At 38.1% G+C, this 23,471-nt stretch overlaps 1 protein-coding gene across 2 annotated transcripts in view; it reads left to right on the top strand.

Annotated features, from left to right (window-relative positions):
* phf12b (PHD finger protein 12b) overlaps nucleotides 1-23,471 on the top strand; it is an 88,237-nt gene that overhangs the window by 12,300 nt on the left and 52,466 nt on the right. For both annotated transcript variants that reach the window (XM_072589679.1, XM_072589678.1), the window contains exons 3-4: nucleotides 18,975-19,047; nucleotides 21,626-22,043. In XM_072589679.1, the coding sequence (XP_072445780.1) occupies nucleotides 18,975-19,047; nucleotides 21,626-22,043 (491 nt within the window). The remainder of the gene's footprint in view (nucleotides 1-18,974; nucleotides 19,048-21,625; nucleotides 22,044-23,471) is intronic.

The raw sequence follows: 23,471 nt of genomic DNA, 5'->3' as shown, positions 1-23,471 counted from the left end.
CAAATAAACCCAGTTAGTAATGTGTTGATCACAGTAAGTTTCAAGGACAGAGCAGAAGAACAAACAGCTACCAGTGTCAACTAACATAAGAACCAGACAAGGAAATGTGGTTTTGAATAATTTAGTGGGAGCAGAATTGAGAGAATATGAGCTTGCTCCTTCTCAAAATAAGCTTAGAGAGCAAATACAAAAAGGTATACATTCAGAGATGGGGGGGAGGTGGTGAGGGAAGGCCTCAAAGGAAATTTGGGCTGGTAGGCTGGAGAAAGGCAAAGCAATGGCAGAGGCTACTGTTCAGATGAGCTTTGTAAGTAACAAAGCCATGAATTCCTTGAACTTATTGGAGTCACAGGCATGAAAATGGACTTGAGAAGACTGTTTGTTTGCATTGAAGGAAAGAAGCTAAGTTGTGTTTGTATTCCAAGAAACCATCAAATCCGATATCCTCTACTAAAGTAACAATGAAGTTCATTTTTTCAAGGTGTAATATTTGTAAAGGTTATACTGTATAAGGCTTGTATTTTAGTCTTAAGATTTCATTAACCTTAATGTGTTGAAAAGTAATGATAAAGATATTTTAAGGAGAATACAGGAATATATTTTTTCTGCAATCTTGATATCTTAAAATACTAAACTGTCATGTGCCTTTTCAACAGTGAAGTTTAACCAACCTAACTTAGATTGAGTACAAATTTTATGAGAAAGAAATGAGTCATTACAACAAACAATTTAAGTTTCTGTTTTTCATCTCTCAAAGATTAACTGTCATTGTAATCTCATATTTTCAGTGTCACAAAGACCACCTACTTCCATTTCCAGAACGTCACTTGTCTCCAATACTTCCTCAGCCTATTTCCTGCCAAAACCCAGGTCCATGCCTGTATCACTTCTAGAATTTACTATTTCAGTGTTTTCCTGCCAACCTTCACACTCCATAAGTTTAGCATTCAGTTGTCACTGTTCAACTGAGCATTCCACAAAAAATTTACTTGTCATCATTACACTAGACTGTTACCCAAAGGTAATCTAAACCTGTGTTGTTTTGTTTCTAAATGATTGAAAGTTTTTTATAGTCTACAGATCAAAGATTAATGATTTGAACAAATTTATGCTTTATCATTTTGTATTCTTATTTTAGATGACAAGTTGATTAGTTTTTAAAATTAGCCATGTTGTGTTCTGTTGCAAGGTTGTGAAATTGTGAGTACCAATCCTTTGTCTGTGAACATCGTAGAGACAGAAATCCTCAACATTTAAGTATTTAAATGCCAAGGCATGCAAGACTGAGCCAAATACTGGAAAACGGTAGTAGAGTTGTGAGATTGTTGGTTTTGACTGACGCAGATTCAGTGAGCCAAAGGGACTTTTGTCTGCACTGTCGACCTTCCCTCCTTATCCCTCTCCACCCTGCGTTATCCCTCCCCTACCCTGCTCATCACCGACTATATTTATCTCCTATCCATACAAGGCTGAATAAAACACCTGCAGATTGCACAGAATTAATGTTGCATTCTTGTTAGAACCTTACTGTTTTTACATAGTTTTAAAATTATGTGCCACTTTCTATATTCAAAATGTAATACTGGTGCTGTGTGAATGTGCCTAAGACACATACTACCTGAATCTTACCATCCCTCAGTTCTTCAAGATAAATGGAAGTCTTCTGTGATTTATGGTTTTAACATGGTTTTTGTGATTACTGTATCAGAAATTGCATGTTGCTGAATTGCATCTAGGAGCAATAAAAGCACGTAGGAATTTATTCACATTATCCTCGTCCTTTTTTTTTAAAAATGGTGTCACGTATGAAAACTGGTGCCAGGTTAGAAACGATACCTGTGCTGTCCTGACCCATTATTGTAAAGATTGCTAGACTGTTCACTGTTCTGGCTTAGTACTTATTTTTGCCAAGGGATGTTACCTACTTTGATTAGAGACCTCTCAGGAGAAGGTATTTTTCAGTTATCTGTTTGAAATGTTTGGCATATTGTTTGTCCATCTTAGTCAGTATACCATCCAGGGGGATATAGAGAAGAAGAAAAGCATGACAGGAATTTTTTCAACAGGCAGTTGGGCACTGCCTTTACACTTTTTAATTTTTGACACTCATAAGACCACAAGATATAGGAGCAGAATTAGGCCTTCAGCCCTTCAGGTCTGCTCTGCCATTCAATCATGGCTTTTTTTCTTCAACCCTATTTTCCTGCCTTGTTCCTGTAACCTTTGATCCCCATACTAATCAAGAACCTACCTACCTGTCTCTGTCTTAAACATACTCCATTTCATGTCCTCTACGCATTCAGTGGCAATGAGCTTCACAGATTCACTGCCCTCTGGCTGAAGAAAGTCCTCCTGTCTGTTCTGAAGGGATATCCCTTCGCTTTGAGGCTGTGTCCTTGTATCCTAGCCTCTAGTATTGATATTGGGTGTTCCCTTCCTGTCTACAAACTGTACTTCCTGGTATGTTTTTTATTTAAATTTCAATTTTCTGTTAACAGTTCATGTCTAATTTTAATAGGTCAATTGGTGCAGGTGCCAATTTAAGGACGCTGGGTGATTTTAGTGAGTCTTTTGGATATATGAAATACATTACATAGACAACTTTGGGATTTCCTGTGATATTATGTTTTTATAAGAAAAACATGAATAAAATGAATATCTGAAGTCTGAGAGAAACCTAACTTAAACCTGTCTTAATTCCTCTCGGTCCTATTAAAATGTTTTAGTGGTGTAAATCTAGACTCTGGATTTGTCATTTGGCAACCTTCATTTTCTTCCATGCACAGTTCACTCCAGTATCTGGAGTAAAGATATTGCACAGGTTACTGTCTAGGTTTGTTGAAATAAATCATTATCATATCTCAATTTCATTTGAGTTTATTGCTTTATTCAGTTGAAATCTTTAAGCTATTATTTGAAGATGTGCATTTCATATTAAAATATATTAACAGTATTGACGCAGCTAGTTCCAGTAGCTGCGTAAAATTATTCACGTTATATACTTTTCAATGTTGCATTAAATTTGGTTTATTTGTGTAGCTTTAATTTCTGTTAAACAGTTTAATTGCGAATGAATTGACTGTATATGCCAGAACGCAATATTCTGCATCTCAGCCCAACTATGTCAATTTTCAGAAACCATTTGATTCAAAGAATCTTTTAAATATAGAGATGCATCTCCAAGATTACAATCATGGACAATTGTAGGACTAGATATTTTGCAACAAAACTTGCCAGAGTGTTCTAAATGACTAATGTAATGTGAAAATGTGTTATCACAGCTTGGATTTAATGGGTTGGCTAAACTTCAAACTAAGGATTGATTCCAGTGTATGCTCAGCTTGTTTTAAACTAGCATGGTTTATTCTTTTTAACTAGAATCTAGGCAATGTAAATTTGGGCAGCTCAAATTGAGCCTTGGTACAAATTTTTGATTTTACTGATCAATAAATTGGGGGAAATTCTGCCTCGTTCAGAGATATCATTGCGTGGCCTCAGAACAGATGCTCTTATTTATTCTTCTGCCCTGCACCCAAGGTTGCCTTTTTATCAGAGGCTTTTGTTTTTTTCTTCCACTATCCTAAGTTCTTGCTATAATTTTTTTTTTCAAACGCTGCTATGTTTGTCAAAGCTTTAAATGCTGATTATCTAATAAAATGGTATCTAAAAGCCATTACTTTAAAAATAAGCTACGAACATTGTTTACAATGTATTTTAACTTCTGGAAAGGTAGTTAAGGGAATTTGCAGCAGAATCTCCATCAATGTAACTTTATGAATCAAGGCTTCTGGTGGCTGAGAGGTTAGGGCTGCTTGCCTCCGAGCCGTGAACCTGGGTTCAATTTCACCCTCTGGTGACTATCTGGAGTTCGCACATTCTGTTCATGTGTGGGTTTCCTCCAGGTACTCCGGTTTCCCCTCAGTCCATAGATGAGCACATTAGGTGGATTGGCAATTCTGAATTACTGTAGTGTCCAGGGATGTGCAGGCTAGGTGGATTCGCCATGGGAAATGCAGGGTTACAGAGTGCGGGGTAGGTCTGGGTGGGATGCTCTTCAGAGGGTCGGTGTAAATTCGATGGGCCAAAAGACCTGCTTTCTCAGTATAATTATTCTATGACTTCTATGGCTTGTCATAGTCAGATGATTGTGACAGGGATACAGGGTCTGGGTAGGATGCTCTATGGAGGGTCAGTATGGACATATTTTCTTGCTGTAAGAATTCTACGATTCTATGCTTTAGGAAAAAGCAAAGTTGCAATGAATTAACTTGCTTATGATTTGAAGACTACTAAAAGTCACATTACAGTTGTGTTCAGAGGTAAATGTGAATTAATCCAAGAGTGTGTGTTTATGGTCCATTCATTGAAGTTGAGCCTGACTGTATCTCTGCAAGTAACAACAACTTCCATTTAGGCAGTACCTTTGCATAACAAAATTGCCTTAAGGCATTTCACAAGAACATTATCAAATAAAATCTGTCACCAACCAAATGGTTGGTTGAAATGCTGATTTTTACGGAGAGAGACTGAGATTGAAAAGGAGAATTTGTGAGCTAATGGACATGGCACTGCTCTCAATGGCAGAGTAACAAAAGTCAGGGATGAGAAAGTGAAATGAATTCAGGGAGGCTTCTTTTGAAGGAATTGCTCCCATCAGGACTCTTAACCAGAGACTGTGACCCCATATTCAGGGAAAAGTTCTCAGCCTCTACCTTGTCAAGACCATTAATGATGTATGTTTCTGTTACGTTTCATTCTTCCTAAGCTTTGAAAAGACTACTGGCCATATAGTGCAAGTACTTGCAAATGTTGTCAGCTATAAATGTTGCACATGTAACGATGCATCTGAACTGGACAAAATAGAAAAAAAATGGTGTAAATCACGTGAGGAGAGGTGCAGGATTTTGACCAGAGAAGATGATGATTAATGAAGTGTAATATGGAAAAGTATAACATCCACTTTGGTAAGAATGTAGAAGCAGGACTTTTTTTCTAAGAAGCCAGAACCAGAACATATTGATATTTAGGAGGATTTGGGTATTTACATGTATGCAGGAAGTTATTTTGCAAGTGTAGCAAGAAATTATGGAGGCAAGTAGGATAAGGTCCAAAATAGTACAATGTGTCCCCTATGGACACTTTTTAGTCTCCTTATGAAAGGAAGTGTTTACCTTCCTTTAACAGGGGTGCAATGAGAGCTCTCAAATTCTTGTGTGTGAATAAATGTGCCGAGTTCACTGGTTTGAAGAATGAGAAATGATTTCTGTGAAACACAAAATTCTTACAGTACTTAGAGTCATAACTGTACAGCATGGATTCAGACGCTTTGGTCCTACTCATCCATGCCGACCATATATCTTAAGTAAATCTAGTCCCATTTGGCCCATATCCCTCTAAGCCCTACATATTCATCTACCCATCAATGTGCCTTTTAAATGTTGTAACTCTCCTAGTTGTCTCCACTTTCTGGCAGCTTATTCCATACATGGGCCACTCTGTGCATTTAAAAAAAAATCTTCCCTTCACCTTAAACCTATGTCGTCTCATTTTGGACTCCCAGAGTGAAGTTGGAGTTGTAGGTAGACAAGAAGGCATTTTGCATGCTTGCCTTTATTGGTAAGCGCATTGAGTATAGGGAGTTGGGAGGTCATGTTGCGGCTTAACAGGACATTGGATAGGTCGCTTTTGGAATACTGCATGCAATTCTGGTCTCCCTGCTACAGGAAAGATATTGTGAAACTTGATAAGGTACAGACAAGATTTACAAAGACCTTGCTAGGGTTGGAGAGTTTGAGCTATAGAAATAGACTGGGGCTATTTTTCCCTGGATGTTGAGGGAAACTTAGAGGTGACCTTAGAGGTTTTAAAAAAATGGATAGGGTGAATAGGCAAGCCTTTTCCAGGGTAACATACTGAGAGGATGTTACACTCTGGCTTTACAGTTACTGGGACAAATACTCTGGGGATGAGGCAAAGTTTGGCTATTTAGGACTGAATCATTTCTTCACTTGGATAGTTCTGCAACTTTGGAATTCTCTGCTCCAGGGAGTTGTGCACACTCAGTCACTGTGAAGAACATGTGAGAAGCTGGAGATAATGTCAGTTTAACCATAATCTTATTGAATTGGATCTTCTCCAATTCCTGGTTCTTATAATAAACGGGAGAGTTGTGTTTGGACATGACGTTTGTTAAGCTAAAACACTAAGTAAATACTGGGTTTTGATCTGTAGATCAGTTGAGCCGAAATAAATCTATCTTGTTGAAGCAAAATATTCTTGTATCTTTCAAGCTTTTTTTTTGCTTTATAGTTAATATTTCCCCTCTTCATTTTTTAAAAAGTCCTTGCTTTTGCTCATGTAAGTAACAGAGCTGATACTCAGTTTGCTTGCAGCGATGTGATCCTCCTAGAACTATTAGCCATTTTAAAAATGAATTTTATTCAAGTATTTAACTTGGTTTCTTGCATGTTCAATAATAGTGTTGTGATATGTTGGTTATGCCTTACTTGTCTTTTTCATAAGTAAATATACTTTAATGGTAGTGAAACCAGCAACCTTTGGTGCTCACTTCATCTCGACAGTCTAGCTTGTACTTCGCATTTTTGTTAACCTTTTTTGTACAGGCGCTTGCATTTCTAGGAATTTCAACCCACAGACCCAAATGTATGGTATTTTATTTAAAATGGTACCATTTGAAATATTGAGCTCTTTTATGATATATCTTTGAATCACCAGAAATTACAAGTGTAATATATCAAAGCATCAGTTGTTTAATTGTTCACTGCTGCAAGCCAAGAAGATTCATTTGCCAGAATTGAATAGATGAATAAGTTAGGAGTTAAAAGTTTGTACTATCTACAAGATGCACTGCGGAAATTCACCAAAGATACTCAGACAGCACCTTTCAAACCCATGGCCACTTCCACCTAGAAGGTCAAAGGCAGCAGATACAGGGGGAACACCATCACCTGCAAGTTCTCCTCCAAGCCACACTCAGTCCTGACTTGGAAATATATTGCTGTTCCTTCACTGTCACTGGTTCAAAATGGACTTTGGGGATTCAGAAAGACAGCTCACCACGACCTTCTTAAGGGTAACTTGGGGTGGGCAATAAATGCTGGTGAACCAGCAACACCCACGTCCCACAAATGAATTTTTAAAAAAAGTTCAAAAGAGCCCCAGCGATTAGCACTTCCTCACAGTGCCAGGGGCCCAGGTTCGATTCCAGTCCCCAGTGACTGTGTAGCATTTGTACTTTCTCCCTATGTCCGCGTGGGTTTCCTCCCACAGTTTGTAGATATAGGTTAAGTGGATTGGCCATGGCAAATTGTTCGTAGTATGGAGAGGTGTGCAAGCAAGGTGAATTAGCCATGGTAAACGTGAGGTTATGGAGGTATGGTCGGGGAGGGAGCTGGGTCTGGATATGTGTGGGATGCTTTTCAGAGTGTTGGTGCAGATTCAATGGGCCAATTGGCCTCTTCTTGCATTTCAGGGATTCTATAATTCAAGCCGTTTGTTGTGTTGTCCATTATCTTGTCATAACTAAAATGAGTGTGGATATATAGAGAAAAATGAAAATTCAGTGAGCGTTTTCTCCTCCACGCACTCGTACAGCTACATGTGCCATGGATAATAAAAGCAAATACAGGGTGGAAATTAAATTGTTGTCTAGCGTAATTTATGCAAAGTACTTTTGTAAAACTAGTTTTAAAATAGGTTACGATTTGTACTTCCCTGGTGACTTCTGAATTCATCAAGTTGAGATTCTGTAAACCTGAATTTACTTAAGTTGAATGGAATTTAGAAGGTACAATATGATGAAATGGTGAAATGCTCTGCTTTTAAGATTGGAAAGGCTCTTCTGCCAAGTTTAGGATTTTACTTGTTAAAATTTGAGAACAAATATTTGTGTACTTTTGTTTGCTTCTCTCCTATGAAAACAGTATTGTCTGCTTGAATGGCACTACTAAGCTCACTAACGACACATAAACATTACTTATTGCTTGCCTTATTAAGTTTGCTGTTAGCAAAGTGACTTGAGAAACCAATCTATAGAAGTGGATCTCTAATCTTAGTTGCATTAGTCTTTGTTATGACACTTCAAAGCAAAATAACTTTTTTGCTAATTGGAAGCCGTGTCATGATAAATCTACTAACTTACAATTGTTGATACCATCAAGATTTGTTGATAGCTCGCCTGTCTCCCAGTGGTTGACAGTATATTTCTTGATGTTCTATTGCATCCTTACCAGTTTGCATGTGTAGATTAGCCTTTTCTATGCCACCTAGTTGTGAAAGAATTAACAATTCTGCGTATCTATAAACTGTACAAAAGTGCTAGTCAAGCATTGTGGGAAAATTTAGTACGTTGAAATGCGAGTTTAAAATATAGGATTAATTTGTTTTAACCTTGATCAAGAATTTGTAAACTTCTCGTGACCAATAGGTTTTGTAGAGGACTGAGCTCAAAACATTGCAACCAAGATTGAAAGCATTTCAGTGTATCTTGTGAATAGAAGGGAAATCTTTTGTTACCACTGAGTCATTTGAAGCTGTTCTTGTCAAAATCAAAATAAGTATTAAAAGACAAAGAAAATTTAGAACTTTTTTTGCTTTCACAGTACTCTTCATCTCAAAAACAACAAATAATCAGACGTCATTTGACATGGAGTTTACCTTGACTTAGCCTTACTTCTGAAGCAGATCAGTAGTAAAACCATTAGGAAGATTCTTGGAGAGACATTTACACAGTATGCACTTTCCTGACATAGATAAGCATGTTTACAACTTTACAAAAACTTTTGTCAAAATCCATATTTATTTGATCAGAAAATTGAGTTTATTTAGTAAAATCAATTTTGATCATGTCCTTACACAATGGAATGGTACTTTTTAAAATAAATGATACTTTCTACCATTACAAGTACCTTAAAAAATGGAGTCACAAACTTGTGATATTGGAAAATGTAGCAGTCAGTCTGTGACAAGATGTTTCAAGCGTAATAAGATAATTGAGGCGGTAAACTATTTTAGCGATGTTCATTAAACTTCTGAAGTTAGCGCAGACTGGGTTTCAGTTATCTCCTACATGTAACAGTCTTTAGTACTGCACTGAAGCATTTTCCTAAATTGTGTACTGGTGTTTGTCAAATGGACCTTTTTTTTTGATTGACAAGCTTTTGAAGTGATATGAATGCTACTGCCAAGTTAACTAATGTCCATATGAAACCAACCAACATTTTCTGCCTGTGTGCCAAAAGTGTAAAGAACCCCATACAGCAATAGTAGTTTAGTTTCTTTGGGTTAGAAATTAATTGTTTTTTATATGAATGCCATGGTTAACAATCTTCAGTTTGAGCTTGACGTTTACGGAGCTAAAAAAATGAATTATATTAATTTGCTCTAATAAACACTTGTACCTCAGGTGATGTCAGGGCATCTCCCGTTACATTGCCAATCAATCCCAAAATGCCACAAAGTTGCTTTGAGAAGCAGTGGAAGTAAACAATCAACTGTCTTTGGAGTTTAATACCGAAAGAGCTTGATAGCATTGGTTATCTCCGTCTTCAATGCTGCTTTTCCAATGCATATCACTTAGCCATCTCCCTCCAGCACAGGTTGCTATTGGTGCCAGTAGTGCCTATTGACTTGAGAATTTGAAACTCATTTTGATCAGCATACAAAACTGCCTTGCTTATGTGACACCGGAGCTATTGTTAGTGATGTGTTTATCTGGAGATTAATTATCTGGCTTAACCTTAAAATCCGCAGGCTTACATCAATATAAGTCAGTTTTTGTTTTCTAAAAGGCAAAGCATTAATGTTAAGTGCTTTGATAGTTGTGTTTGTGTTCATAATTGCAGAAGATGAGACTGATTTGCAGGTAGCATCATGATTGATCAGTTTGTGTGATAAGTTACTGACTGCCTTCAATTTTTTCTGGTTTAAGTATGTCTAACTAAGAATGCAAATAGCCTGAAGGCTGTCCAAATCTCTCCATGTGATAGTAGTTTGATGTCTAAATGTTTTGCGCTGTGTCAGAGACCTTGTCTAGTATAGTGGACCATTCCTCCCATCTTGGTTCATCACTGGTGAGTTCATCTGTAGGATATCATGTTCTTCCTTCCTTCATTTGGGAATTTTGTTTTTTTTTAAATATGACTTTGAATTCACAGTAAATCTCATTGTCCAGGAAGTGCTTCAGGTTAGTTTTGAAGAACACCTTTCCTTTTTTTTTGACACTGTGCAAGTAAAACTGGAGGAAACTGGAATGAGAATAAGAAAGACCCAATACCCATTACTCGATTGTTTTCTCTTACTGTCAAATGGTTCTAAGATACATGTCACTAATTCTCTGTTTTGGAAATCCATTCTAAGTGTTGACCACTCTTTGAGCAATAACAAACTGATATCAAGTCAAAATTTGCTGTTTGCTAATTTGACTTTTCAAAATGTCTGATATCTGCCATTTCCAGTTCCTTAACTATGTTTTATATCTATAAGATGACCTTAGATTACATCTATATAGAGTGGGGGACAAAAATCCCACATTTCAACAGTCTATCTTAATTCTTATCTTTTTGTCTTTTCTGCATTTTTTTTCAACCCTTGGACAGCTTCGTTGATCTTCAGGGACTGAATTGTGATTTTGGCTAATCTGTTGGATTTCTTAATTGCATTTCCTGTCACTGTTGGTTCCACTTCTGCAATTGGTTTGAGTATATTTGTATTGGTTATAATGCAAATATTAATTTTTGTAAGCATTAGATGGTTGATAAAAGACTTCAAGGTAGGCAGATTGGTAGCAGGTACTATTTGTCAGTCTAGCTGCTGCAATTGAATTTAACATGGAATGTAATGGAATTAAATTGGTACCACTATACCACTTTGAGAAGAATGAGAGAATATACTTGAGTTGAAGGCATATGTTTTTGATGCACAAGCTTGAAGGTTTAAACATCATTTCTGTGATCTGCCAAAGGGGGACATAAATGGTCCTTCTGTTTCTCTTCTGTGCATTTATTAGCATTCCGGAGTGAAATATCTAATTTGAGGCTTTGTTCCCTTGTCTGTATGTCAAACAGATTTTTAAAAATGTCTGTTAATTATCTGGTTGCATGTTGTTTAGAAAAGAAACTAAAAGCTTGGTAACATTTCTAGCAAGAACATGCATTCACACTGTTGGGATTGCTCTCTTTATAATTTTCTTGCTCAGATCAAGATATCTGGTGGTTTGTTTATTTTTTTTGCTTTTTATGGTTTTGAATGAATTTCGATAACTGATTCTGGTCTGAGGCATCTTAGTTTTGTATAGTACTCCCAACAAATTGGATGTTTTTTGGTTCTAGCCAGAGGAATTTCAACTACAATCTCCTAGTTTGACTGGGTTCACTGTGCCTATGTTTTCTTGGAACAAGGTCAGGAAAGTTTGGCTAATGTCTCATTGAACCAGGTGTCCTGTATTTCTTCTAAAGATGTGATATTTGGTAGATTTTTTTTATCTGAACCTTTTCTCCTTTGAACGTGACTACCTCTGGTTTTAATCAAAGGCCAATTTTTGCAGTCCACAGAACTAACTTTAAAAAAAAAAATCATACATGAGATGTCAAGTGTTGCTGGCAAAGCTAAAATTTATTGTCTATTTCTCATTGCCCTTGAAGTGGCAGTGAGCTGCTGCCTTGATCTGCTGCATCCTGTAATGTGTAGGTGCACTCAGACATGGTGGACATGCTTTGGGGAATTTAGAGGTGAGTTACTTGCTGCAAAATTGTGATCCTTTTATACATTGTTCCTTCATCTCGTGTTCACAGCAGGCCAAGAATGGGAATGTAACAATATAATGAGTTTGGATCTTTAAGCAGGGAGGGGTTGTACATCAGACCTAAGTTAAAGGGCTGCCGTTTGACTAACTGGAATCCTATCTTTGTATTTCAAAGGCTTTCTATACAAACATCACCAACCCACTTGCAACTTGTCTCGGAAGCAGTGATTTATCAGTGGAATGTTTTTGTTCCATCTGAACCTCAGATGTCAGACTTTGAGACACCCCAAACTTGTTAATTTCAAATCTGAGGTATTTTTGTTGAGCAAAGGTATTAAGCATTATGATGCAAAGGCAGGCAGGTAGGTGTATGGAGTTAGGTATACTTGCCTCAGATCAGCAATGACCTCATGGAATGGTGAATGGGCTTGAGGCTAAATGACTTCTGTTTCGATATTTCTGAATGATAAAGCCATTTCAAGACTTCATAAAGACTTACCTGAATTATTAAAGAACTGTTTTCCATTTGTTTGATTTCAGTTACAAACAATGTTGCATTCTGAAGGCAGCTTGGAAAGGTTTGTTTTATTTGACCATACAATAGATTTTTGTGGTCCAACTAGAATTTGCCTTTCATAATTAAGGCTAAGAAAACATCTACCTTTTCTGAATTGTGTTCACTGCATTTTAGCATAATAACCAGCAGGAGGAGTTACTTTTGTAATCGTGAATGTCCAGATATATGCTTGCCAGAAAGTCTGAAAAGAAGGCAGCTTGAACACAATGAGATATTTGTGACATTTGTATTTTACTGCATTTGGTGCTTTGACATACAACTTGCATGTATCGTCTAAATATATAATTTACTCTTAGTTTCCATGCACACTGCGGCAACTAATATGTCACGCTTTATTTAAATAAACAGCTGATTATGAAATCTACCAGATGTGGATAAAACCAATGTGGCTGCACCCATATTAGAGTAAAGCACTGAATCTGCAGAGACAAACTGGTTAGATTGCTACTTTTTAGGTTTCTCTGATTTTTGCATAAAAAATTAACCAAGCTTGCTGATAATTAAAATGGAAATAGTTCATGATTCACTATTATAGGTGTTGGGGACTAAGTGTGTGCTATTACATTACTGTCTTCTGGCATTTACAAACTAACTGACTAATGAAAATGTTATGTTACACATTGCTGAGTTTTATGCATTGTATGCTTAAAGTTGTATCTACATTTGAGTTAACAGCTCAGGTACATAACACTTCATCTGATCTCAAGCAGGTGTCATAACTTTTGGTTGAGAAAAATGCAGTGGACTGAATGGCCTAATTTCTGCTCCTATATCTTATGATCTCCTATATTGTGGTAACCAGAACTTTGCAGAGGACATAGGTATCCCCTGTGTGCCTTCTTAGTCACCCTATCCATCTATCCTGTTGACTTCAATAATCGCTGGACACGTGGACCGAAGTCCTGTTGATCATTTATACTGCCATTTATCATATACTTTTTTGCTTTGTTAATCCTCCTGAAATGCATCACTTTATGCTTCTTTTGGATTAAACTCCATCTACTACTGTTCTGCTCATCTCTTGACCAGCCTGTCTAAATCTTCTTACAGTCTTGAGGCTTGGAAAGCTTTCCAGTTCTCAGCCTTAGTGGTACTCTTCATTTTTGGTAGGGAGAGATGTAGCTGTTTCTGTGCGCATAGTCAGATATTTTCCCTATGTCTTATAGCCTTATTAAGAGAGTCACATATTAGACGGATGAGATAGAAAGTAGAGTTGAGAATTACCATATTAGCCAAACTCTCATTGGAAAAATGGAGTGGATTCAATGGGCTGAAAGGCCTTTTCTGTTTTCGTGAGTAATGGTCATAGTGTAGTGGGAGATTCGTGTCATCTTTGGTTATGATAACCAGTTCTTTTTATATTTATTGCAAATCTTGGAGATTTTTCTGCTGTCATGTTGGGTTTTTGTACTTTTGGTGTTCAATTATCCAGCAGCATGTATAACGGGCGGCATGGTGGCACAGTGGTTAGCACTGCTGCCTCACAACGCCAGAGACCTGGATTCAATTTCCGCCTCAGGCAACTGTCTGTGTGGAGTTTGCACATTCTCCCCGTGTCTGCGTGGGTTTTCTCCAGGTGTTCCGGTTTCCTCCCATACACCAAAAATGTGCAGATTAGGTGAATTGGCCATGCTAAATTGCCTGTAGTGTTAGGTGTAGGGGAATGGGTCTGGATGGGTTGCTCTTCAGAGGGTCGGTGTGGACTTGTTGGGCTGAAGGGCCTGTTTCCACACTAAGAAATAAGTCTAATTTATGTGCTGAGAGTGTTTCTTTGTCCCATTTGATATCAGCGGCAACATTAGATTGACACACTGTTCTTAAACAGACATGTTTAAAGACTTTTTTAATGTTTAATTGTTCAGATGTTTGCATTTATTCTGGATGGTATTTTCTTCCATTTAAAAGTATCTATTGTGTTTTTGATGTTTGCTGTGTCTCATCTGTGTGGAGAGGACCAAAAATTGTTTCCTGCCAGAATAAAACTAAAGGCACACTCTGTGCTTAGTGGTGGTGGGATGTTTCTGTAATATTTTTTAGCTGGATGTAAACATGCAAAAAAATGGTGCACATGTTTGGCCACTTCACAGAATGAGGGAATCCCACGAGTTGACTTTGAGGTAGCTTGTTTGCTTTGTGTTATGCTGGCCATTTCAGAAAGTCTCCACTAAAAGCCAGGTTCTAAACAAAAAGGCTAAACTTGTGGAATCTGGGCAACGCAAGTTCTTTTGGTATAGTTCTGTTCTTCATAGTTCAGCATTTATATGAATCTTTTCTAGCTCTTCATTCTCTGGCTGACAGGAATTGCCTGATTTGCATCACTTTGGAGTTTATCATTTTTGTTGTGTCCATATCATTTCATCATTTACCTGGTTGTTTCTACAGATATCATGCCTATAAAAGATGACGTACAGATCCAAATGGCGGCCTTGTACCAACCATGGCTGGGCAAGACTGCTTGACTATCATCCATGTAGCCTTTTTTTTAGATCGTGTAATTTTTTTCATGTGAGGAGGAGGGGTAGCTGATGAATCTAAAATCTGTATTATGTTTCCTGAGTAGTTGTGAGAAACAATGAGCTGAACTTGCACAATGCTATTCAGTTGTGCTAATATGATTGTTTGTCCAGCTTATTTAGCTTATCAAGAGTAAAGTGACTTGCTGCAATGAAAAAGACACACTGTTGAGTAAGTTGGATCTAAATTGCTTGCCTATCAAAATTAAATGGAAGTTTGCTATTTACCTACAACCAAATGACGATTGAACAGTTTGATGGCTTAATTTGCTGATATCACTTAGCTGTTGCAGTTTCACTATTGAAAAATCATTTTAGGGTAAAAGATGCTATTTTTCTCCCTACAGTTTTTTTTTGTAGTGCAAATTAAACTCTCTTATTAATTATCTGCTTTTGTTTAGTATACAGTTACACATTTTAAAAGCTACTTTCTAAATTTCCAATGGGCATTTGCCATAATAGAGCATTTGTAATCTCTGGTCAAACCCAGGTGATGAAAATTTGAAATCTGAATGGGAAAATTAATCTCTCCCATTTTTTTTTCTCCCAATCCAGTCACATTTCATGAAATCATGAGGAAGCTAAAGTACAGAAAATGCCTGGGAGAATATGGGGATATTAAACTTTAAGAATATTTATTCCATGAACCCCTTTGACAGTCAAAGCCAGTCTAGGAGATTTCGTGAACCAAATTTTATCAGAAAAGACACTTGATTGGTATTATCATAACTAAGTTGATTGATTAAGTCTCGTCCTCTTGATTTTAAAATACATTTAGCACCCACGACATCAGCTGGTGGGCAGTGTAATATTTTAAGCTCTGTTTGCCTGTTGATAGGGGGCTTCCCAGTCATTTAATCATTTTACAAACCTCTACCGGGTCACTTACACTCTCTGCTTTCCTAGAATAGAATCCATGGATTACCTGTGCAACTAAGGTTTATGCAAGTTAGTTAGGATTCTTGCAGCATTCTCCTGGATCTTTGCCAAGGTCATTAAAGCTTTCACAATGCAAAAGGACCAAAACAGGTGCAGTGCACAAAAAGGATTCTAACTCTGTTTATATCCTTTGATTTATAAGTAATTCTGTTAGTACAATCAGTATTGTGTCCTGTTAGTTTTTTAGGTCTTTTCCCTCTCTGATTCTTTCAGTATTCTTTGTGAGTGGTGAATATTTGTTGTCAGCTTGAATAACGCTCATGATGTTTCTAACTCGCAACTACTTTTCTTTTTTTTTGGAAGTATAAGAGAATGTCCTCATTAATAACAGAGGTATTAGAATTCTTGATAACCCAAATAGTACAGTGGGCGCACCTAACCACAGGGTTCAAGAAGGTAACCCACCACTGCTGCCTTGGGGCACACGTTGGGTATGCAATACATATTGAATTTTGTGATGATATCTTGTATCCTGTGAAGAAAAATAATGAAGAAGTCTCTTTACATTCTTGAGTAGCTCAGATGCTGTTATATAGAGTCATAGACATGAACACCATAGAAACTGACTTGTCCATGTCGACCAGATATCCGAAATTAATCTAGTCCCATTTGTCAGCATTTGGCCCATATCCCTCGCAATCCTTCATGTACCCATCCAGATGTTTTTTAAATGTTGTAATTGTATCTGCCACCACCACTTCCTCTGGCAACTCATTCCATACGTGCACTGGTCTGCATGAAAAATTGTCCCTTATGGTCCTTTTAAATCTTTCCCCTCGTGCCTTAAACCTATGCCCTCTAGTTTTGGACTACCCTATCTTAGGAAAAAAGACCTTGTCTATTTATCCTATCCATGCCCTTTATAATTTTATAAATCTCTAAGATCACACCTCAGCCTCTGATGCTCCAGGGAAAATAGCCCCAGTCTATTCACCTTCTCCCTATAACTCAAACCCTCCAATCCTAACAACATCCTTGTAAATCTTTTCTGAACCCTTTCAAGTTTCACAACATGTCTCTGGAAGGAGAGCAAAATTGCATGTATTCCAAGATGGCCTAATCAATGACCTGTACAGCTGTCCCATGATCTCCCACCTCCTATAATCAATGCACAGGCTAATAAAGGCAAGTAAAGCAAAAGCTGCCTTCACTATACTGTTTTTCATGGAACTATGAACTTGCACTCAGAGATTTCTTTGTTCAGCAACACTCCCCAGGACCTTACCATTGTGTGTAAGTCCTGCCCTGATTTGCCTTTCCAAACGGCAGCATCTCTCATTTATCTAAATTAAACTCCATGTTACACTCCTTAGCCCATCTGATCAAGATCCTGTTGTACTCTGAGGTTACCTTCTTGACTGTCTACTGCAACTTCAATTTTGGTGTCATCTACAGAAATACTAATCACACTGCTATGTTCACAACCTACCTTCAAGTTATTGAAAGAGTTTCTGCTTGCTTACTAGAACTGATGAGACATGTTCAGCTTTGCTCACCTGAAATTGAAGGTGAAGATATGCCACATCGTCTTCAGAGAATTGCTGTGTGCTGACAATGCCACATGAGGAACACTTTCATAACTGAATGGTCAGGTGTCCTTTCATCTCCTCAAGTTTGGTTTGACCATCGTGAAGCCAACTGTCACTGTCTGGAATATTGCCATGCCAGTATCTCTCAGCATTGAAGTAACACTTTGAGGTTCTTGATTGCTTTGTATATCTAGGCTTCACAATTACCAGAAGTCTACTAGTTAATGATGGAATCTTTGTAAAAGCTGAAACTGTTGTGTCCAAGCTGAGTAAGAGTGTGTGAAACAACAGCAACTTGACTGAAAACAAGCAACTGAGTCTACCAAGAGTGCTTCCTGAGTATACCCCACTACAGGAATGAGACCTGGACAATGCGATAAGCAGTGAAAAGACTGAACAATTTCCAACTAAGCTGTTTCAGATTTTTTTTTTTCTTGACATGTCAAGATAAGTAATTTAAATGTCTAGGAGTGTTATTAACTCTGTCTTTGTGGACTCATTGCTAAGCCAGCCATGTTTATGCTGGCTTGGCCACAGTCATCGGGTGGATAACTGGTGTATACCCAAAAACATTCTGTATGGCAAACTGATAACTGGACCAGGATCCCCTGGGTGTTCCTGCTTTCACTACAAGGACACCTGCAAGCAAAAGGGAAAAATGGCAGACATTGGCAAAGGTCATGATTTTTGGAACCTAAATGTTTGTTTGGAAGTGTATGGATGAGGCAAGCAGAAGTTTAAAGCTCAGCTGGCTGAGAGGAAGGCCTAGAGAATGCTGTGACCCTCATATCTTGCACCTCAGCCCACTGCCTTCCTTCACAGGAAAAGTGGCAGTGATTGTTTTCCCACAGCATCAGGTGATGCTTAGCACACTTGACCACCAGGCTGTAAACCATTGTCATATGATGGTAGACTGCCGCCACCAACTGAACTTGACACTGGAGCAGATCCAAGCATCATTACTGACCTCTGTGAAGGCTTTGAAGCTTCAGTACTTTTCATTAGAGGTGGAAAAAAAATATCCATTGTGTCTCATTAAATTTACAGCTCCTGCTGGCGGTATTAATGTATGAATGTCGAGTAAAGTTGTGATCTTGTAGTTGAACTGCTTGCTGATGTTAACTGTCGTAACGCGGAGCAACAATTGGCGTAATTTCAATATGATCTCTGCTTATTGAGTGAATTTGCTCAATTTTTGACAGTGCCTCAATATGGTCAGGCTGTGTAGTTGGAGTGCTTCACACAGAAAATTATTTGATGTTATGTTTTAACATGTTGTAGCGTCTTATTCACAATGACTAATTCCTTGTGTAGGGCCTTATCTGAAAGACAGAGGCTTGCCTTTGATCCAAGACAATCATTATTGCAGTGGAATGTCAAGACTGGTGTTATGTGCTCAGTTATAGGATAGAATGTAAGCCAATGATATTGTGTCTCAGAGTTTTAAGTGCTGTCACTTGGATCAATGGAATGTACTCTTCTTATAATGCCAGCTCTTCTTGAAATGTTTGCTGAGTTTGTGGTTCATTAATATGGACATTTCTACAGTTGTTTTCAAGAAATGCAGTAATGAGTTTGAATTTAGTTTATTCATTTTGAAATTTAAATTGTGCCAAGTTCTGAATTTAACTAACTGAATTGTTTTCTATATTCAGTAATCCCCCACTCAGTGAAGAGATGCTTCCACCTGGGGATTGGATGTGTCACAGATGCACAGTTCGCAGAAAAGTAAGTAGGTTTGTTTTAAAAAGAATCCTATGATTTTACTGGTAGTGGAGAGAATACAAGTCTTTCCCTTACCATTCCTCTCTGATAGGCACTTTCGGAGGGATTTGTCACTTTCTTTTAATTTGTGAGAGAACCATTTGAATATGTCAGTTTGAGCAGTTTCAGCAGACTGCTTTTTTTCATTACATGAGGCATCTTTGCCAGAACCTTCTGATTTCTACACATTATAAGATCTTAGTGTGTAAACAGACCCTTCAGCCCAACTCATCCATGCTAACTAGGTTTCCTCAACTGAACTGGTCCCACTTGTGTGCATTTGGGCCATGTCCCACTAAGACTTTCCTATCCAAATGGTTTTTAAATGATGTAATTGTGCCCACCTCTTCTGCTTCCTCTGGCAGCTCATTCCATACATGCACCACCTTCTGTGAAAAGGTTGCTCCTCAGATCCTCTTTATATCTTGCCCTCCTCTCACCTCTAAATCCATGCTGTCTAGTTTTGGATTCCACTACCCTGGGGAAAAGACTTTGGCTATTTACTTTACCTTACCTGTGCTCCCTCATGATTTTATAAGATTCTGTAAGGTCACTCCTCAGCCTCCTATGCTCCTGGGGGAAATAATCCTCTATTCAGCCTCTCCTTCAACCTCTCACTGTCCTTAATAACGTACTTGTAAGTCTTTCTTTTTGTGCCATTTCCAGTTTGCAGGGAAACCAGAATTATACAAATGTGGTCTTACCAATGTCTTGCACAACTGTAACATAATGTCCCAGCTCCTGTACTCCATGCTCTGACCGATGAAGACAAACATGCCAAACACTGCCTTGTCTACCTGTGATACCATTGCCAAGGAACTATGTATCTGCACTCCTAGGTCTTCCTGCTTGACAATACTTCCACAGGGCTGTAACATTTAAAAGTGTAAATCCCGCCCTGGTTTGCCTTACCAAAATGCAACACCTCAGATTTACGTGTATTAAACTCCATCTGCCATTCCTCACCCCACCCGCCCTGTTAATCAAGATCCTGTTGTATTTTGACATGATCTTCTGCACAGTCCACTATACTACCAATTTTGGTATCATCTACAAACTTTGTAACTGCCTCCAAATTCTCATCAAAATCATTTATACAAATGACAAACAACAGTAGATCCTTGCGGCACATGCTGATCACTGGCTTCCAATTAGAGTAACAGCCCTATACCATCGTGCTCTGTCTCCTACTGTCAAGCCAATTTTGTATCCAGTTGGCTAGCTCTCCCTAGATTCCATGTGATCTAATCTTAGTAACCATTCTACCAAGCAGTCTACCTTACTAAAGGCCTTGTTAAATCTCTGCTTTCATCTATCTTCTTGGTCACCTCTTCAAAAGAAAAACTCAAATTGGTGAGACACCATTTCCCACGCTCAAAGCCACTAATCTTTCCTAGCTTCCCACAATGTCCTAGGATAGACTTCAAGTTCTGTAGATTTATCTATCTTTAAGCATTTTAAGACCTCCAGCACCCCTTCCTCTGTAATGTGGACTCTTTTTCAAGACATCGCTATTTTTCCCCCCAAGTTCCCTAGCTTTCATGTCTTTCTCCACAGTAAATACACACGTGAAACACTTGTTTAGCATCTCACCAATCTCCTGTGGGTCCACACTTAAATGACCTTGTTGACCTTTTTAAAGGACCCTATTCTCTCCCCAGTCACACTTTTTCCCTTAACATACTTGTAGAAACATTTTGGATTTACCTTTACGCTACCTGCCAGAACTAATTCATGACCTGTTTTTGGCCTCCTGATTGCCCCCTTAAGTGTACTCCTATGTCCCTTTTTACTCAAGGGATTTGTTTGATCCCAACCATCTATATCATACACATGCCACCTTTTTGTTTTCTTGACCTGAGTCTTGAAGTCTCTGCTCATCCCTTCACACTAACAGGAATGTGCTGTCCCTGAATGCTCTCAATCCTGCTTTTGAAAGCTCCCACCTGCCAGGCTTTTCTTTACCTGTGAACAACCCCGCTCCCCAGCCTGATCATTGTTTGAAAGTTCTTGTCTAATACCATCAAAATTAGTCCTGTCCCAATTTAGAGGTTGAGCTTGTGGACCAGGCCTATCCTTTTCCATAACTGTTTTAAAACTGAGAGAATTATGGTCACTGTTAGAGCCCTATTATCTTTAGAGCTGTCTGCGATCTCCTCCCATACTTGCAACTCAATTTCCGGCTGTTTTTTGGGGGACCTATTGTGCAATCTCATCAAAGTGATCACCTCCTCCTTATTTTTCAGTTCCACCCATAAATCTTCACAGGGCGATCCTCAGAAATATCATCTGACTACTGTAGTGATGTTTTCCTAACCAAAAACTATCCTTCTGTCTTGCCTCCCCTTTCTGTAATAGCTATGATATCCAGTCCCTTGTTCCCATCATGCACTAAGTCACCTGCACCACCAATCAGGCCTCTTGCATATATATTTTTTAAACACGTCAGTTTTCCTTTTAACTGCCTTGGTCATAAATTGCTACTGAAGTTGTAATTTATAATTATATGGTATTGTTTGACAAATATTTTTCCTTTTCTTAGAAACAAGAGAAAAAAGAGAGATTTGGTCAAGTAAATGGTGTTATGGACAAACAGACGGTTAAAAGAACAGCATCCCCTACTGTTGACATGGACTTTTCTGATAAAACTTCCAGCAAAGCATTGGATTCCAGGGTTGACAGTAACTGTAGATCATTTGCACAAGCAAAAAGTTTGGAAAGACGTGTCAGCCGACCGGGCACACCAACATCAAATGCAAGCACTGACACACCCACTTCTGAGCAGAATGAGGTGGACGATGATATGATTGATGTGGACGATGAAAATGCTGCCATCGAAGTGGACTGCTCCCAACTGCAAATAAGAAATCCATTTGAAATACTTATAGCAGCAGCAATGGAACGAAATCCAACTCAATTTCAACTTCCAAATGAACTGACGTGTACCACAGCACTTCCAGGTGAGGGAGTCAGTGTAACTGCACTTGATTTACTTGCAAGGTTTGTGAAGGTTTATAGCTCAGGTTGAGGTTTAGGGTGTAGGATTGCTCGCTGAGCTGTAGGTTTGATTTCCAGATGTTTCATTACCTGGCGAGGTAACATCATCGGTGGCGACCTTCAAGTGAAGCGAAGCTGTTGTCTCCTTTCTATTTATATCTTCCTCCTGGATGGGGTTCCTGGGGTTTGTGGTGATGTCATTTCCTGTTTGTTTTCTGAGGGGTTGATAGATGGCATCTCGATCTATGTGCTTGTTTATGGCGTTGTGGTTGGAGTGCCAGGCCTCTAGGAATTCTCTGGCATGTCTTTGCTCAGCATGTCCCAGGATAGATGTGTTGTCCCAGTTGAAATGGTGGTTTTTTTCATCCGTGTGTTACTTATTTTCTTGGTGAGGTTCATCATCCCGTAAGTTCGACATCATTATTGCAACCTGTTAAGAAATATAGTGCAAGCATATTAAAAATTATATATTGTGTACATTGCACAAACTATAACGGTCATTGGATAATTATCCGAGATATCAATTTTGCTTTGTCACATTGAAGATTCCAGGTTTTGGAATAACTTTGCACCAGTAGGAGTGATGTTTAATGACATCTTATTTGGATTTTATTTGGGAAGTTGGACTCTGGCAATGATGCATTTGGTTTGCCAAGGTGTTATGTTTAGCTTAAGTATGCATTTATCCAACCAGTTCTTGAAATCGTTAACACATCGCAACATAAAAGTGCGATAGCAGTAGTACTGTCCTTGAAACATTTGCAGCATATAAACATGCAATATAGTATAACAAATACATATGAAAAGTAGGAACAAAAACAGAAGTAGCTGGAAAAGCTCAGCAGGTCTGATAGCATCTGTGAAGAGAAATGAGAATTAACTGGTAGTGGAGCGCAGCAGTAAGCATGGATAGTGTGTTTGATAAAATTACTGATCTCGTGGTGTATATGTATTTACATGAGCTATGCTTTTAAAATCGATAACCCATGTAACCCAGACTGATCCCATCAAATTCTTTTACTAGCAATCTGAACATGGAACTAATATGGAATGGAACTGATACTTGTATTTACAACAATTTTATTGTATTTGATTGAGCTGATTTGAAAGTCTTCCATTCCCAAACCTTTGGTGGCTATTACCTTTTCAGTAAAACAATTAGCAATGCTGAAGAATGCTGTTTTTATATTAAAAATGTAGATTGATACCAAAGCAAAAAAAATTTGTAATACTAACTGCAATAGAGTTTATTTTTTAAAATAGTATCTGGAATACTGCTTTATATTGGAGTTACAGAAATGGATGTTTAACTAGTTTCCATATTATATCTCAAGATTTTTAAAGTATTTAGAAATGGAATGATTTATTGCAAGGGATTGTGTGAATTTCTT

The sequence above is a fragment of the Chiloscyllium punctatum genome, chromosome 19 (assembly GCF_047496795.1).
Source record: "Chiloscyllium punctatum isolate Juve2018m chromosome 19, sChiPun1.3, whole genome shotgun sequence".
NCBI classification, from domain to species: Eukaryota; Metazoa; Chordata; class Chondrichthyes; order Orectolobiformes; family Hemiscylliidae; genus Chiloscyllium; species Chiloscyllium punctatum.
Note: the sequence above shows the minus strand (reverse complement) of the source record. Positions and strands in the feature narration are given on the sequence as shown.